The 17038-nt window shown below is 50.0% G+C and overlaps 1 protein-coding gene across 1 annotated transcript; it reads right to left on the bottom strand.

The window, feature by feature from the left end:
* Positions 1–4040: 4040 nt before the first annotated feature.
* On the bottom strand, positions 4041–9734 carry TTC24 (tetratricopeptide repeat domain 24). The gene is made up of 10 exons (XM_012449970.2): positions 9029–9734; positions 8659–8862; positions 7797–7925; positions 7520–7632; positions 7086–7184; positions 5986–6083; positions 5727–5837; positions 5160–5278; positions 4949–5045; positions 4041–4236 (listed from the first exon to the last, which is right to left on the bottom strand). Exons 1-10 carry the CDS (start codon positions 9732–9734, stop codon positions 4155–4157), a joined length of 1758 nt encoding a protein of 585 aa, XP_012305393.2. The 3' UTR covers positions 4041–4154.
* Positions 9735–17038: the final 7304 nt, after the last annotated feature.

Genomic DNA, 17038 nt, shown 5'->3' with positions numbered 1-17038 from the left:
GTTCTCTGTTTAAAGGCACTGTTGTATTGGCCTTTGTTATGGCTGGTGAACCTACATCCTAATCACAACATTTTGACCTGAGAAGATAATAAGCTCCATTTAGATAAGGAAGATTATCAGTTGTGTCTCTACCACCTGGTATCTTGCCTAGGGCATAGTAGGTCCCCTACAAATATTTTAATGAATCCTCAAGATCTCCTTGTGAAGTAGTTGATGATAGAGTAGAAGCCCTTGAAGGGTGGTAGAATATGCCCTTTTGGCATAACAATTATTTGAGATAAAGGCATTTGAGAAACAGTAAGTAGGCTGGGTGCAGTGGCTCACGCCTGTGAGGCTGAGGCAGGCGGATCACTTGAGGTCAGGAGTTTAAGACCAGCCTGACTAACATGGTGAAATCTTGTCCCTACTGAAAATACAAAAATTAGCTGGGCATGGTGGCGAGCGCCTGTAATCCCAGCTACTTGGGAGGCTGAGGCAGGAGAATTGCTTGAACCCAGCAGACAGAGGTTGCAGTGAGCAGAGATTGTGTCACTGCATGCCAGCCTGGGTGACACAGCCAGACTCCATCTCAAAAAAAAGAAAAAGAAAAACAATATAAGAAGAGTGCTGTAATCTCCCCCTTTCTTCCTGAAAGCAGGAAACAAAACTCCCATGTGAACAATGCCTTCCTCCAGGAGGAAAGAAGCATTCTCATCACCAGAGACAGGGAGTTGAAGCCAAGAGAAGTCTGTACAAACACACCTTGTTAAAATATCTCTTATCTTCCTTTAGCCTCCCCATATATTTGATTTTAATTATTTTTTTGGAGACAGTCTTACTCTGTCACCCAGGCTTGAGTGCAATGGCATGATCTTGGCTCACTGCAACCTCTGCCTCCTGGGTTCAAGCGATTCTCCTGCCTCAGCCTCCCTAGTAGCTAGGACTACAGGTGTGCGCCACCAAACCTGGCTAATTTTTGTACTTTTTGTAGAGACTGGGTCTCACTATGTTGCCCAGGTTGGTCTCAAACTCCTGGGCTCAAGCGATCCACCCGCCTTGGCCTCCCAAAGTGCTTGGATTATAGGCGTGAGCTCCTGAGCCCAGCCTCCCCATATATTTTAGCTGCTTTTCCACAGTTGCCTCTTTGTTCAACCTAGTATAAAACATTTAGGTTTTCTGTCTTTGGGTCTTCATTGCTTTATGAGTGTTCCTGTGTCACATAAAATTTATATTAAGTAAATTTGTGTGCTTTTCTCTTGTTAATCTGTTTTTTTGTTTTGTTTTGTTTTTGTTTTTGAGATGGAGTTTCGCTCTTGTTACCCAGGCTGGAGTGCAATGGTGCAATCTTGGCTCACTGCGACCTCCGTCTCCTGGGTTCAGGCAATTCTCCTGCCTCAGCCTCCTGAGTAGCTGGGATTACAGGCACGCGCCACCATGCCCAGCTAATTTTTTGTATTTTTAGTAGAGAGGGGGTTCACCATGTTGAACAGGATGGTCTCGATCTCTTGACCTCGTGATCCACCCGCCTCGGCCTCCCAAAGTGCTGGGATTACAGGCGTGAGCCACCGCGCCCGGCGTTAGTCTGTTTTATTTCAATTTAATTCTCTGTCCCAGCCAGAGACCCTAAGAGGGTGGAGGTAAAGTTTTGCCTTCCCTACATTCTCTTATCTGACATGATCAGGAGTGGATTATTTTATTTTAGCTTTAAAATATACATTAATTTTCCATCTGTCAAAATGTGGCCAGGGTCTTTTCTTTGAGGATGGAGCCAGTGATTGGAGTTCCTCATCTTCTTTCTGGTATAAACCTCACCAGTTATATATCACTGCAATTTCCAGTTTGCTTCCTTAAAGCAAAACTTAAAAAATTAATGGCATATTTGAAGCAATCCTGAGTGCAGAATTTACATTTTTATGATTATTCCCCCAATTGGTAATAATCTCGTTGCTCACATCTAATTCCATAGCAGCTTTTATCTTTTCTTTTGAGACAGAGTCTCACTCTGTCACCCAGGCTGGAGTGTAGAGGCATGATCTCAGCTCACTGCAACGTCTGCCCCCTGGATTCAAGTGAATTCTCCTGCTTCAGCCTCCTGAGTAGCTGAGATTACAGGCACACACCACCATACCAGCTAATTTTTTGTATTTTTAATAGAGATGGAGTTTCACTATGTTGGCCAGGCTTGTCTTGAACTCCTGGCCTCAAGTGATCCACCCACCTTGACCTCCCAAAGTGCTGGGATTACAGGCATAAGCTACCATGCCCAGCCCACAGCAGCAGCTTTTTTTTTTTTTTCTTTTTTTTAAATAATTCGGTTCCAATGCATACAGCAGCTTTTTAAGTAACTCTCAGAAACTGGGCACAGTGGCTGACGCCTGTAAATCCAGCACTTTGGGAGGCTGAGGTGGGCAGATCAACTGATGCCAGGAGTTTGAGACCAGCCTGGTCAATATGGTGAAACCGGGTCTCTACTAAAAATACAAAAATTATCCGGGTGTGGTGGCATGCACCTGTAATCCCAGCTGCTCGAGAGGCTGAGGCAGGAGAATCACTTGAACCCGAGAAGCGGAGGTTGCAGTGAGCTGAGATCATGCCACTGCACTCCAACATGGGCAACAGAGCAAGATTCCGTCTCAAATAAATAAATAAATAAACAAATAAATAAATAAAGTAACTCACAGGCTGGGCACAGTGGCTCAAACCTGTAATTCTAACATTTTGGGATGCTGAGGTGGGAAGATGGCTTGAGCCCTGAAGTTTGAGACCAGCCTGGGCAACATAGTGAGACCCTGGCTCTATACATTTTTTTTTTTAATTAGCCTAGCATGGTGGTGCGCCTATAGTCCTAGCAGGAGGCTGAGGTGAGAGGATTGCTTGATCCCAGGGGTTGAGGCTGCAGTTAGATGTGATTGTGCCACTGCACAGCAGCCTGAGCAACAGAGTGAGACCCTGTCTCAATAAATAAATAAACAAACTCCCTTATTTCTCCATCACTGGAATAAAAGGAATAAGAACAATAAAGAAAAAGTCATTTACCTTAGCTCAGTCTTCTAAGGATCCAACTTAGCTTTTACAGAAACTGTGTTTCTTTTCCCACTCTTAGTTCATCAACTTCTTTCTTTCTTTCTTTCTTTTTTTTTCAGGAAAACAGATAGATTTTCTTCTACACTGAGATGGAGTCTTACCGTGTTGTCCAGGGTGGTCTCAAACTCCTGGGCTCAAGCAATCTTCCTACCTTGGCCTCCCAAAGTGCTAGGATTACAGGGGTGAGTCACCTGGCCTGGCCTGTTCATCAGTGCATATAGTATTTAATTAAATTACGAATCACAACAACACATACAACGGGCATACACACACTTGGTATTAAATAACAACTGACTGAGTAAGCGAGGGCTTAGCTGGGGAGGTGGAACTGCACAGCATTCTAGAAAGCGCTCACTGCCCAGGTTTGAATCCCAGCTTTCCTACGTACTAGTTATGTGACCTGGGAATTCAGACTACTGAAGCCTTGTGCCCTCTTTTCCTCATTTGTGAAAGGGGATGATAATAGCACGTCATATATTTGCTGTGAGGATTAGAGGAGAATACACTTGTGAAGCACCTAGAATAGGGTGGGGCATGAGCTAAGTGCTCGGGAAATGGTATATCACATCACTGTTCCTGTGGCTTCTGGAAGGAACTGTCCTACAGGCTACAGGCTACAGGCTACAGGCTACAGTCCAGGCCTGCGTCCAGCATCCCCCGTGTTTCACAGAGGAAGTGGGGTGCATCGGCTGGGTAAGGTGCATCTCTGTAGTATTATATCCTCATTTCCCATATGCAAAAATGAAGGTCTTGAGACTGTCAGTGACTCCAAAGCTACTTGACCACGAAGTCAGTTTCTAGAACTGCCAGGCCCCTGGCACTCATGAGATTTGGGTCCAGACCAACAAAGGGAATTCGCCATCCATTTTCCTTTCTTCTTTTACCTATGGAGTCCAAAAATCCCAAACAGAGCCTCTCAGGGCCGAGCCAGCAAAGCCCTTGGCCAGGCTCCTCAGGAGTCCACTGGATGCGTTATGTTTCACATCCCTGCAGGGTCGAGCAACTGGGAGAAGGCTCGGTCCCCAGGACCCCCTAGTGTGTGTGTGGTGGGCAGGTGCTGCAGAGGTGAGGGCTGCGGCCACAGGGGGAGGTCACAGGATCGTGCAGATGCCTGACTCCGTGGGTCTCCTCTGGTGGCTCCTGCTGAGGCTTTCTGTAGGCCACGTGGATGACCTGAAGGAGATAGGGAGGGGCTTGCCTGGGGGTGACTGGGGAGACAGCAGGAGGCAGACTGCCCTGGCTTCAGCTTTCCTCTGCCCTATTTGGCCCTTACCTCTGCTGGTGGGCTCCAGAGGAGGGAGTCGGCTTAAGCTTCATATCCCCCCATTCTGCAGCACCCTGTCTTTCACATTGGGCCATTTGGGAAGCAGGGCATACCCTGGGCTCTCAGAGCCAGGTGAGGGTTGTTCACATTGCTAAGGGCAAAGACAAAGTGTGGCTCGGGGTCCTATATCCCAAGCATGAGATCCCCACTTCCCCCAACTCCAACAGTGGTCACATTCCTTTAAAATCATCCCAAGGCAGCCGGGCGCGGTGGCTCATGCCTATAATCCCAGCACTTTGGGAGGCTGAGGCGGGTGGATCACGAGGTCAGGAGTTTGAGGCCAGCCTGATGAACATGGTGAAACCCCATCTCTACTAAAAATACAAAAATTAGCTCGGTGTGGTGGCGGGCACTTGTAACCCAGCTACTCAGGAGACTGAGGCAGGAGAATCACTTGAACCCAGAAGACAGAGGTTGCAGTGAGCCAAGATCGCACCACTGCACTCCAGCCTGGGCGACAGAACGAGACTCCATCTCAAAAAAAAAAAAAAATTATCCCAAGTCATATCTTCTACTTTCTTTGCTATTCTCCAGGCCTCCTTCTCTCTCCTAAGGACCCACCTATTGGCTTGAGGGCCATTGGGTACCAGGAAGCTAGGGTTCTCCACTTTGGGAGGGCCTGGACCCACAAATGGAAGATAGGCCCTGGGTCCTGGACCTAGATGGAGAAGGACGGACACATTCATCACAGGCCTCTGTCCACCAAGAACTGTATGGTGGAAAAAAGCTCTGGGAGAAGAACCAGGAGTTGGGGTGGGGTCAGGGGATGCACTGCTCGCTATACATGAGTCTTTGCCAAGCACTGTCCCTCTGCAGGGCGTGTGCTTGGTGAACACGGGGCAAGTAGAAGCTACATGGTGGGAATGATTCACCGTGCCTGGAAGGAAACAACTGAACAGGAGACATAGGTAAATTCAGGTCAGCTCAACAGGAACTCTGCTCCCTGATTGCAAGTTTCTGTGGGAAAGAGACTAGTGAGTAGCAGGCTGGAGTAAGAACAGCACCTGGAGCCGTGTTGGGCATGTAGAAGGCTTTCGACAAAACCTTAGTGCTCCAAGATGCAAAGTTCTAGAAGTTAGGAAAGCCGTGAGAGCAGGAAGGAAGAGGCAGTTCTGGAAAGGTTCAGGGAAAATGGTCCAGGGCCTTGAGAGTCAAGCAGAAACCAGGGGAGGGCTGTTTGGGAGTTGTGAGCTGGGACAGCCAGGGTCAGGGGTGGTGCCAGGCCTCAGAGAAAAGACAACAGGAAGGGGGGGATGGTGGGACGGGCATAAGAAGCAGGTGGATGGGACTGCCACACTTGCAGTGAGGAGAGGCACTGCCAGGAATAGCCTGCATCAACTCATGCTCCAGTCTCCCCGGCCCAGCCCTCGTGGGAACGTTTGCTGACCTCTCCTCTTTTTCCTCCTGGTGGCCCTCTTCAAACTCTCTGTCTTCCCATCCACTGGAAGATCTGTAGGGGCAGGGAACCAGGGCACAGCTGGGCAGAGAGACACCAGTCCCCTCCTCCCTGGGGGTACCCATGGGGTCCTACCCCACTGTGAAGCCCCCAACACCCTGCAGAGGCTGCACACATCCTTGCTGCAACACCCCACCCTCACCTGTGCTGGGCACCTGCCGCGCTGCTTCCTGCCTTTGCTGGGGTTGCCTCCACTTGGCTAGCCCCACCTGGAGCCTGGGGTCTTCCTGGAGCTGAGATCTGGGAATGAAAGGGAGTAAAGGGAATAGGTCTGAAAAAAAAGGCCATCCCAACTATGTGGTTGCTCCCTCCAGAGACTTATGTGAGAGAGACAATTCGGGCTGTGCCGCTTGTCTCTGAGAATACAATTCTGGAGTGAGGCTCTTTGTTCTATTAAGGTCCCTGCTAGTAACGCTCAAGCTTGGATTCAGACTTAGGGACTAGCAGACCTGGCCAAAGTCTGGCGACCACACCATCCCATCTGGGGACTCACATGGGAAAGTCACAGAAAGTCGGTGGCAGACATTGGCTGGGACCCAGGTAATCTGACCCCTCAATCCAATCCTCTGCCTATACCAGGCTAATTTAATTTTGCTTGCAGATTTTAAATATGGTGTCTTTAAATATGATCTTTAAAATGCAAAGGCCTAAAACCTATTAAATACATAAAATATTAAAGTATAATTTCAATTCCTGGAGTGGGAAGAGGTTTTCTGGGGTTGTCTCAAAATGTGAAGGAGGAGGCGGTTGGAGAGACAACGAATTGTTTAAAGAGACCTGGAGGTAGAAACAGGTTAAAGCAGAGACCGGGAAGGAGGAACACGGTGGAGACCCACAGAGAAATGACCCCAGAGACCTAAAGACGGGAGAGGAACTTTCTTGGAGCACATCTCCATCATGTGGCCATTTAGGGAACTGCAGTCAAGGACTTGAAACTTTAATCACCTACGTATCACATAGGAAGCTTAAGATCCTTGATTGCACCCTAGCCTTCACCCAAAAGGCTTGTTACCGCTCAGCCAAAGCCCTGGAACAGCCCTTGTGTTGAAGACGTGCCACAACCCCCCACCCACATCCCACCCCTGGAAAGTGATACATCCCATGCGCAGGCTCAGGGCGGATGAACACAGATGAGCGGCCAAGCGCGCAGCATCCCAGGGAACATCGGCTCTGCTCGCCACCAACCCCTTCTCTGGGTAGCCTCTCTCCACCCCCATCTCCTTGTCTCAGGTATCATCTCACCAGGGTGTGAGTCTGGACCAGCCCCACCTGGGCCAAGTGCGTCCTCACGGCGTCCGCCAGCTTGGCCACCAGCCGTTCTCGCACAGAATCTGGCTCCTTCTGGGAAGAGGGTGGATAATAGGATAATGGGGAATGCCTGGACTTTGTGGTCCTTTGGGGGCTGGGGAAGAAGGAAACAGGAAAGGGAGGAGGGAGGGAGGCTTTGTTTCCCCTCTTCCACCCATCCCCATGCCTTTCCCAGGGTCCTACCACCACCTGCCCAGAATTGTGGACAGTGATAGATTCTTTCTCACAATAGTATCCCAGGACCTAGCACACTGAGTCCAGTGCATGTTTGATGACTGAATGAGTGGTGGGTAGAAGACAAGGAGTGAAGGCAGAAATGTCAGCCGGGGATAGCAGGGGAGAGGTGGAATCGGGATGGAGGGTCTCACCTGACACTGGGCCAGTGCTTCCTTATAGTACTTCACAGCCTGGTCGTGCTGCCCCAGCCTGGCTGCAGCAGCCCCCAGACCCTCACAGGCCTGCCACTGTCCCTTCATGTCCCCTGAGAAAGACAGCCTGGAAGGTCCTTTCATGGCTCCCTACCCCACTGACCTGCCCCCCAGAGGCACTCCCTACCCTCATTTCCCCCCATCTACCTCCCCACCAGCCCCTAGGACCCTCAGCCTTCCCCACTGCCCCAGTCACATCCCACCCCCTCACCCTTACCGGAGTCGCGGGCAGCCTGCAGGGCATGCAGGTAGTTGTCTCTGGCGGCCTTGTGGTCCCCCAGCTGGCTCAATGCAAATGCCAGGCTTCCAAAGCTCCGGCCCTGCTCCCACCGTTGCCCCACAGAGCCTGATGACAGAGCCCACCCCATCCTCAGAGGGGACTCTGGCTGTTGGGACATCAGGACCCCACCCCCCAGCAACCAAGACAGAGCTCCCAGGAGGCCCGGTGCCCAGCCCCAGCACACCTCCAGATGTACCCAAGAGGCCTGATCCCTCCGCACTGGGTTCTGGTCTGAGCGCCTCCACCTGGCTCGTTTGAGTCAGGCAACAACCTGAGATGCAGGCAAGGCAGGTGTTAATGGTCCTGTTTCTGTAAGTGTGGAAACTGAGGCTCAGAGAGTGAAAGTGATTCCTGAATGTCACCTGTCAAGGCAGGTGTTAATGGTCCCGTTTTTGTAAGTGTGGAAACTGAGGCTCAGAGAGTGAAAGTGATTCCTGAATGTCACCTGTCAAGGCAGGTGTTAATGGTCTCGTTTTTGTAAGTGTGGAAACTGAAGCTTGGAGAGTGAAAGTGATTCCTGAATGTCACACAGTCAGCGGAGAGGCTGGACTCTGCTTCAGGCCTCCTCTCCCAGCCAATACCCTTCCGCTGCCCACTGCTGCCTTCTCAAACCTGAGGCCTTGGCCTCTGGGCCCACAACCCTCTGTCCTGTCTGGCTGTCCCATCTCCTGCACTCCCAGCTCTCCCCCACTGCTTCTGGGCTTTCAGGCTCCATAAGTGGTCCCAAAGGGCCATCTACCCTTAAGCCTTGGGGCTGCTGCTGGAACTCCAGTCCCATTCCCTGGCCCCAGGCACCCACCGTGCAGGTCAGCAGCCTTCTGGTGAAACTCCTGAGCTTCCTGATAGTTGCCAAGGGCGTTGTGGGCCATCCCGAGGTTTCTTAGCACCGTGGCCTGCTCTCCTGGCACCGAGCACAGGGGCAGGGCCTGCAGGAAGGCCTCCACAGCCAGCGGGAACAGCTGGAGCTTGGAGTAGCCCAGGCCTAGATCATTATAGAGGTGCCCTAGAGGGCATAGCCAGGGTCACTGGCAGCCGGACCAGATACAAATAAGGCTGTACTGGTCCAGCCCTTCTCCACTCCTCCAGGGCCCCCCTCAACCCAGCCCTCAGAGTTTCACCAGGCTCTGGGTCTCCCCAGATCCCACACCTTCCCTGCCTGAAGGTCTCACCCAGCAGTGCCTTCTCAGTGCTCGTCTCTGCAAGCCTCCGGCTTTTCTCCAGCATCTGCACAACTTCCCCTACCCCGTGCCGCCCACTCTTCAGCATACATCCTGCCGCAGCCCCCAGTGCCAGGGCTGCAGCCCGTGGCTGCCTCTCTTGGGCATAGGCCCGGCTTGCTTCCTGCAGGCAGTGGGCTGCTAGCTCAGGCTGTCCCAGAGCCTGGTAGCAGGCTCCCATTTTCGCCCAGGCTTCTCCCTGGTCACCCTGTGGCTGGTAGTGGCCCACGGCCCTGTGGTACCAGGCCAAAGCTTGAGGCAGCTCACCGAGGGCATGGTAGGCCAAAGCCACATTGAAACACTGGTCGCCATGACGCCTGCCCTGTGCCTTTTCTTCAGGCTGAGCTTGCAGGAGCAGCTCAAGGCCTCTGGCTGGGTCCCCCGTTTCCACATAGGCAGCCCCCAGGTTGAAGGCACAGGCCTGGAGCACAGGGGTGTCCTTGGTTCGTGGGGCCTTGGAGGCCAGAAGGAAGGCCTTCTGGAAGTTGGTCAAGGCCTCATGGTTCCGGCCAGCCTGAAGGGCGCCATGGCCAGCCCTGGTGAGGGCTTGGATGCTGGCTTCTTGCTGCAGCCACTTTCTTTTCTTCTTTTTCTTGTTGGAGCTTGAGGGCTCAGGCTCAGGCCTCTGGGGCACATCCTCAGGGCTGGGGGAAGACATAGGGCTGACAAAGGGGAACAGAGGGCTCAGCATGTCAGCCTCGGCTTCCTCTAGAGCAGGACTCCGTTAGGGCAATTCAGCTCTACCCCTGCCCTAGCACGACCCTCAGGGTTTCAAGGATTTCTCTCTGACCCCTCGCTTTGCTTCTTCTGTCCCACTGGGCACCATATCCATGCTCACTCTAATGTCCTGACTAATTCTTAGTCTGCCTTCAAGACTCAACTCAAATAACAGCTTCCTTCAGAACGCACCTTCTTCTCAACCAACTGGGTACTCCACTGGCACTCGATGCCTGTGTCTTTTACAGCACTTATCACACTGGGTCAGAGTTGCTGACTTGTCTTTCCCCTCACTACCAGACACGGAGCATCTTGCAGGGTCTGGCACATAGTAGAGAATCAGTAAATGTTTATGGAAGGAGATGAAAAAGTTCTGGAGATGGATGGTTGTGTTGATTGCACAATAACATGAGTGTACCTAATGCCACCGGACTGCTCATGTTAACATGGTTAAAATGGTAAATTGTATGTTCTGTATATATTACCACAAAACAAATGTTTTTGGAATGAACAAATAGGCGGGGCACAGTAGCTCACACCTGTAATCCCAGCACTTTGAGAGGCCAAGGCGGGCAGATCACCTGAGGTCAGAAGTTCGAGACCACCCTGGCCAACATGGCAAAACCTCATCTCTACTAAAAATACAAAAATTAGCCAGGCGTGATGGCACATGCCTGTAATCCCAGCTACTCGGGAGGCTGAGGCAGAAGAATTGCTTGAATCTGGAGGCGGAGGTTGCAGTGAGCTGAGATTGTGCCATTGCACTCTGACCTGGGCAACAAGAGTGAAACTCTGTCTCAAAACACACACACACACACACACACACACACACACACACAAATAAATAGATGAAGAGACTGCATATGCAGGGCCTCTTCTCCACATTGTGGCTCCACAGACACCCACCCAACTCATCATCAAGGTACTCCTGCTATCTAATCTCAAGATATAGTTCAGTTCAACAAACACTCAGTGAGTCCCTGCTATGTGCCAGGAGCCACACTAGGCACTGGGGACCCTAGGGTGAGGAGGCTACTGAATTGGCAAGGGGCCAACCTCCAGGAGAGACGGATTCTCTGAAAAGGAGTGTGGTGCAGGACAGAACATGCATTTACTGCCCCTTCCCTAACTCAAGGGGAAGCTCTCTCCCTCCATTTCTTCTGCTTTCTGTCTCCTGGCTGGTTCCAGGCCCCCAGCCTCCTGCTCTGGTCTCCAGAGCCCTCTTAAACCCGAATACAAGCATCTCATCAGCTTGTATATCCTGGTAGTATCTTTCCCCTTGAAAGGCAAAGGCTTTTCATGAACTCTCTTCCCAGGAGACAGGAAAAAGAGTGGAAAAGACCCAGGCACTGGACTCTTGACCCCTCCCATTTTATCCTTTTTTCCCCTTTTTTAAAAGGAGGGGCAGGCAGAAGAAAAGCAGTGTCTTTTAAAAGAAATTCCCCTGCTTCTAAGAACACCTGGAAATCCTGCCTGTTCAAGGCCTTCCACTCCAGAGCATTCCTGATGACCCCATCCAGAGTGGGGGTCCTCACTGCAGGACACCTTACCTCCTTGGGTTTTCTCCGCAGCAGCTGGCTCTCTGGAATGGCCCCTCTGGCTTGGGTTACCTCCCTAGCAGTTAGCTCAAAGCCCTGGGGGTTACTAGACAACCAGGTACCACCCTCCACTCCTAGGGAATTATTTGAGTGACAGCTCAGACACCGTATCTTAGTGCTGAACCTCAGTAGTGCTGCAGACACACCTCCTCAAGTCCCTCACTTGCATCAGAGGGGCACTTACTAGTTACACCCTCAGAAACCATCCACTCCATCCCCTCATTTCACAGAGGAGGGGGCCAAGCCTCAGACAGCAGACGTGACTTGACTAAGGTCACAGAGCAGTCAAGTAACTGGGGTTAGACTCTAGGTTTTTTTGTTGTTGTTTTTTGTTTTTGAGACAGAGTCTCACTCTATCGCCCAGGCTTGAGTGCAGTGATGCGATCTTGGCTCACTGCAACCTCTGCCTCCTGGGTTCAAGCCATTCTCCTGCTTCAGCCTCCTGAGTAGCTGGGATTACAGGTGCCCGCCACCACGCCTGGCTCATTTTTGTATTTTTAGTAGAGATGGGGTTTCACCATGTTTGCCAGGCTGGTCTCAAACTCCTGACTTCAAGTGATCCTCCCGCCTCCGCCTCCTAAAGTACTGGGATTACAGGTGTGAGCCACTGCCCTTGGCTTTTTTTTTTTTTTTTGAGATGACATCTTGCTGTGTCGCCCAGACTGGAGTGCAGTGGCATGCTCTCAGCTCACTGCAACCTCTGCCTCCTGGATTCAAGCGGTTCTCCCGCCTCAGCCTTCCGAGTAGCTAGGATTACAGACACCCGCCACCACACCTGGCTAATTTTTGCATTTTTGTAGAGACTGAGTTTCATCATGTTGGCCAGGTTGGTCTTGAACTCCTGACCTCAGGGGACCTGCCCGCCTTGGCCTCCCAAAGTGCTGGGATTACAGGCATGAGCCACTCTACCCGGCCAACTCTAGGTTTTTTGATTCAGGTGATTAGCCTAGGGTCCCTTCCACTACACTGTGTGATTGCAAGTTTTTGTTTTTGTTTTTTTTGAGACAGAGTCTTGCTCTGTCATCTAGGCTGGAGTGCAGTAACATGATCATAGCTCACTGCAGCCTCTACCTCCTGGGCTCAGGTGATCCTCCCACCTCAGCCTCCTGAGTAGCTGGGACTATAGGTATGTGCCACCACACCTGGCTAATTATTATTATGATGATTTTTGTAGAGATGGGGTTTTGATATGTTCCCCAGGATGGTCTCAAACTCCTGAGCTCAAATGATTCTCCTACTACCTTGGCATCCCAAAGTGCTGGGATTACAGACTGCGCCTGCCTTGACCTGTGATTGCAAGCTTTAATGGGGCTTGAGCTGTCCTGGAAGTGAACCGTTTCTCTCTTTTCTCTCTACACACACACACACACACACACACACACACACACACACACACACACTCACTCACTCTCTCTCTCTCTTACATACTGTGCTTCTGTGTGGTGGTTTCACATTTGGGAACAGGGTGAAAGACTGATAGTCAGGAAAGGCCTGGAGATCAGTAGAGACTTGCCCTAGACTGCTTTTTCCAACTCCACTGATCCGCAACCTACAGGTTCTGCTTAATGAGAAGACAGCAGGCCCCAGGATGATAGGAATATAATGTCCCAACTCACCAAGGGTGGCCTGCATCAGAAAGCAAATATCCTCATTGACTAGGGAAAGGCCTCTTTTAAGTAAAGAAGCCTTTGCTAGAAACAAAATTATGAAGTGATGGGGCTCACCTGCATTTGGCCTGCAGCCTTTACTAAATGCCTACTATGTGCAGGCGTAGTGCTGGGTGCTATAGATGGTGCTGTGCCGGAGTGAAAAATGGCTTCTCTCTACCCTTCTAGATTCTTATTTATTTTTTGAGACGGAGTTTCGCTCTTGTTACCCAGGCTGGAGTGCAATGGTGCAATCTCGGCTCACCGCAACCTCTGCCTCCCGGGTTCAGGCAATTCTCCTGCCTCAGCCTCCTGAGTAGCTGGGATTACAGGCACGCACCACAGTGCCCAGCTAATTTTTTGTATTTTTAGTAGAGACGGGGTCTCACCATGTTGACCAGGATGGTCTCGATCTCTTGACCTCGTGATCCACCCACCTCGGCCTCCCAAAGTGCTGGGATTACAGGCGTGAGCCACCGCGCCCGGCCGACCCTTCTCAATTCTTTGACTGGGCTACAAATTAAATTGACATAAGACAGATTAGCAGGAGAAAAACCATTTTAATTACAGTCATATTTCACTTAGCAACAGGGATATGTTCTGAGAAATGCATTATTGGGTAATTTTGTCATTGTGCAAACATCATAGAGTGTACTTACACAAACTTAGATGGTGTAGCTACACACCCAGGCTCTCTGGTATAGCCTATTGCTCCTAGGCCACAAACCTATACAGCATGTTGCTCTCCTGAAAACTGTCACCAAGGCGGGGTGCAGTGGCTCACACCTGTAAACCCAGCACTTTGGGAGGCTGAGGTAGGCAGATCACCTGAGGTCAGGAGTTTGAAACCAGTCTGGCCAACATGTCAAAACCCCATCTCTACTAAAAATACAAAAATTAGCTGGATGCGGTGGTGGGCACCTGTAATCCCAGCTACTCAGGAGGCTGACGCAGGAGAATTGCTTGAACCCGGAAGGCGGAGATTGCAGTGAGCCGAGATTGTGCCATTGTACTCCAGCCTGGGCAACAGAGCAAGACTCCATCTCAAAAAAAAAGAAAAAGAAAAAGAAAGTTGTCACCAAATGTCATGCAATAATATTTGTGTATCTAAACATATCTAAACAGAAAAAGTACCCTAAAGATATGGTATAGGAGATTTAAGTGGGGCACAGTGGCTCACACCTGTAATCCCAGCACCTTGGGAAGCTGAGGCAGGTGGATCACTTGAGGCCAGGAGTTCAAGACCAGCCTGGCCAACATGGGGAAACCCTCTCTCTACTAAAAAATAAAAAAAATAGCCATATGTGGTGGCACACACCTGTAATCCCAGCTACTTGGGAGGTTGAGGTGGGAGAACTGCTTGAACCCAGGAGGTGGAGGCTGCAGTGAACCAAGATCACACCACTGCACTCCAGTCTGGGTGACAGAGAGAGACTCTGTCAAAAAAAAAAAAAAAAAGGGAGATTTAAAATGATACACCTGTATGGGCATTTACCATGAATGGAGCTTGCAGAACCGGAAGTTGCTCTGGGCAAGTGAGTGAGTGAGTGGTGAGTGAATGTGAGGGCCTAGGATATGACTGTTTTTTCTTTATGTTTTTGTTTTTTGTTTTTTGAGAGAGTCTCTTTCTGTCACTCAGGCTGGAGTACAGTGGTGCAATCACAACTCACTGCAGCCTCGACCTCCCGGGCTCAGGTAATCCTCCCAACTTAGCCTCCTGACTAGCTGGGACTACAAGCGTGTGCCACCAAGCCCAGCTAATTTTTAAACTTTTTTGTGGAGACAGGGTCTCACTATGTTGCCCAGGTTGGCCTTGAACTCCTGGGCTCAAATAATCCTCCTGCATCAGCCTCCAAAGTGCTAGGATTACAGGCATGAGCCACCACATCCAGGATAGGACATTACTGTACATGTATATATGACTGGCAGCATGGTAGGTCTGTTTACACTAGCATCACCACAAACATGTGAGTGATGCGTTGTACTAAGACATTGGGTGGCTACCACATCACTAGGTGATAGGACTATTTTAGGCCTATTAAAATCTTATGGGACCACCATTGTACATGCGGTTTGTCGTTGACCAAAATGTTGCTATGAGGTTCATGACTGTATGTGCAGATATACAGGAGCCCCACAACACATGAGACTTGAAGAAAGGTCAGATGATTCACGTTTATATAGCATCCTAAGCTACAGAAAGGAATAGGGGTTGGGGCACCTTGGGGGTGGTGCTGATCCAAGTTATCGGAACGTGAGGGAAGGAAGAGCATGGTGAACAGAGGTTATCCAGCTAGGACAAACAGAAGGTATCTCAGAGCAGCCCTCTTCCTGATACAGATACTTTACTAACGTAGATTTCCTTTACAGATATCAATTTCTTTGTATGAAAAGACAACTTTTCAGAGCCACTCCTGTGTCTGCAGTTTCTCAGAATAACCTGCTCAAATATGCCAAAGAGGTGTATTTTGAGGTGGCATATTCTAGTTTTCTACAGTCATATTTTGGGGGTGGTGTGTCCTGAGTTGCAACAGTGCCCATGCCCAAGGCAGGCTAACCCAGCTGTCTGCAGCTTCTGCCCATAGCTGGGCCTTTGAGATGCTACCACAGCCTGGTCAGGGCCAAATACGCAGCTCGGTTTGTCCTTCACTCAGCAGGCTTCCCTTAAGGAGGGAGGATGAATTAGGGAGAGGGCAAGGACTGAAACCGTTCTCACCAAGGCTCCAGTGACCTCCCAGTTATCCACTGATCATTTCTGAATCATTTTCTTATTTGACTCCTTTCTGTATCCACCACATCCTTGCACTCTTTTCACTTGGCTTCCATAATGTTCTGTCTCCTGGCTCTCTCTTTTCTTCTCTGAAAATTCTGTTTCCATCTCCTTTGTTGGGCCCTCTGTCTACCTTTTAAATACTAGTGTCTCCCAACATGCTGCCCTTTGCCTATACTCTTCCAAGAACATTTCACTCACTCCTGTGATTTTCACCGCTGACGAACAGTGTTACATTTCTAAATGTATACCTATAGATGTAATTTCTCCAAGTGAAACTCACATTTCCCTAACTCTACCCTGCCTGTGGCCTCAGTGTTAATAGTAGGCCAACAAGCCAGTCTCTAAACCAGAAACTAAGGAGCCATTCTTGACTCCTTCTCTGGCTTTCAATCTCAGCCTATTGATTCTACCTTTGAAATTCTCCTCTAGTATACCCTTTGCACTGCAGTCTCATGCCTTGGAGGTGGTATAATATATAGTGGTTAAGAACTCAAGCTTGGGCCAAGCCTGGTGGCTCATGACTATAATCCAGCACTTTGGGAGGCTGAGGCAGGTGGATCACCCAAGGTCCAGAGTTCGAGACCAGCCTGACCAACATGGTGAAACCCCATCTCTACTAAAAACAAAAAAATTAGCCAGGTGTGGTGGTGGGGACCTATAATCCCAGCTGCTTGGGAGGCTGAGGTAGGAGAATTGCTTGAACCCAGGAGGTGGAGGTTGCAGTGAGCCGAGATCATGCCAGTGCACTCCAGCCTGGGTGACAGAGTGAGACTTGGTCTCAAAAAAAGAAAAAGAACTCAAGCTTGGAGTGGGACTACCTGCATTTAACTCTAGTCTTTACCAGTTATTAGCTGTGTGACCTTTCTAAGCCTCAGTTTCTAATCTGTATTGTAAAGATTAAATAAGACAGTTCTTGTAAGATGATGCTAAATGTAGTACCCATCATATAGTAAACACTATATTTGTGTTCGTCCATAACTCTGGTGTGGAGGAAATTCATCTCTACTCAACTTCTGTTTCAAGCCCTGATTCCACTGGGATGATGGAAACAAGGTGAATCTGCTTGGGGGTTTGCCCCCTCCTTTTCCCCAGGGTGGAGTCTAAGTAGGAGGAGGTATGTGATGCCAAGTTGAGGCTCATCTGTTCCTCAGCCATCTGTTCACAAAGGTGTCCACTGACACCTTCTTTCTTCCCATCTACCTGGCCCTTTCAAGCCCAGGGACCAAGC

This window comes from Aotus nancymaae, unplaced genomic scaffold (genome assembly GCF_030222135.1).
Source record: "Aotus nancymaae isolate 86718 unplaced genomic scaffold, 86718_ANA_hifiasm-v0.15.2.pri h1tg000108l, whole genome shotgun sequence".
Lineage (NCBI taxonomy): Eukaryota > Metazoa > Chordata > Mammalia > Primates > Aotidae > Aotus > Aotus nancymaae.
This window is presented reverse-complemented; position numbering and strand designations above follow the sequence as displayed.

Bases quoted from the DNA above. Each gene is read 5' to 3' on its own strand.
- TTC24 (XM_012449970.2), bottom strand. From the start codon at position 9,734: ATGTCTTCCCCCAGCCCTGAGGATGTGCCCCAGAGGCCTGAGCCTGAG. The intron at 7,926-8,658 runs GTGGGTGCCTGG...CTCTGTCATCAG, and splicing joins GAAGGCTGCTGACCTGCACG to GCTCTGTGGGGCAACGGTGG. The intron at 4,237-4,948 runs GTGGGTCCTTAG...TATCTCCTTCAG, and splicing joins AATGGCCCTCAAGCCAATAG to GTCATCCACGTGGCCTACAG.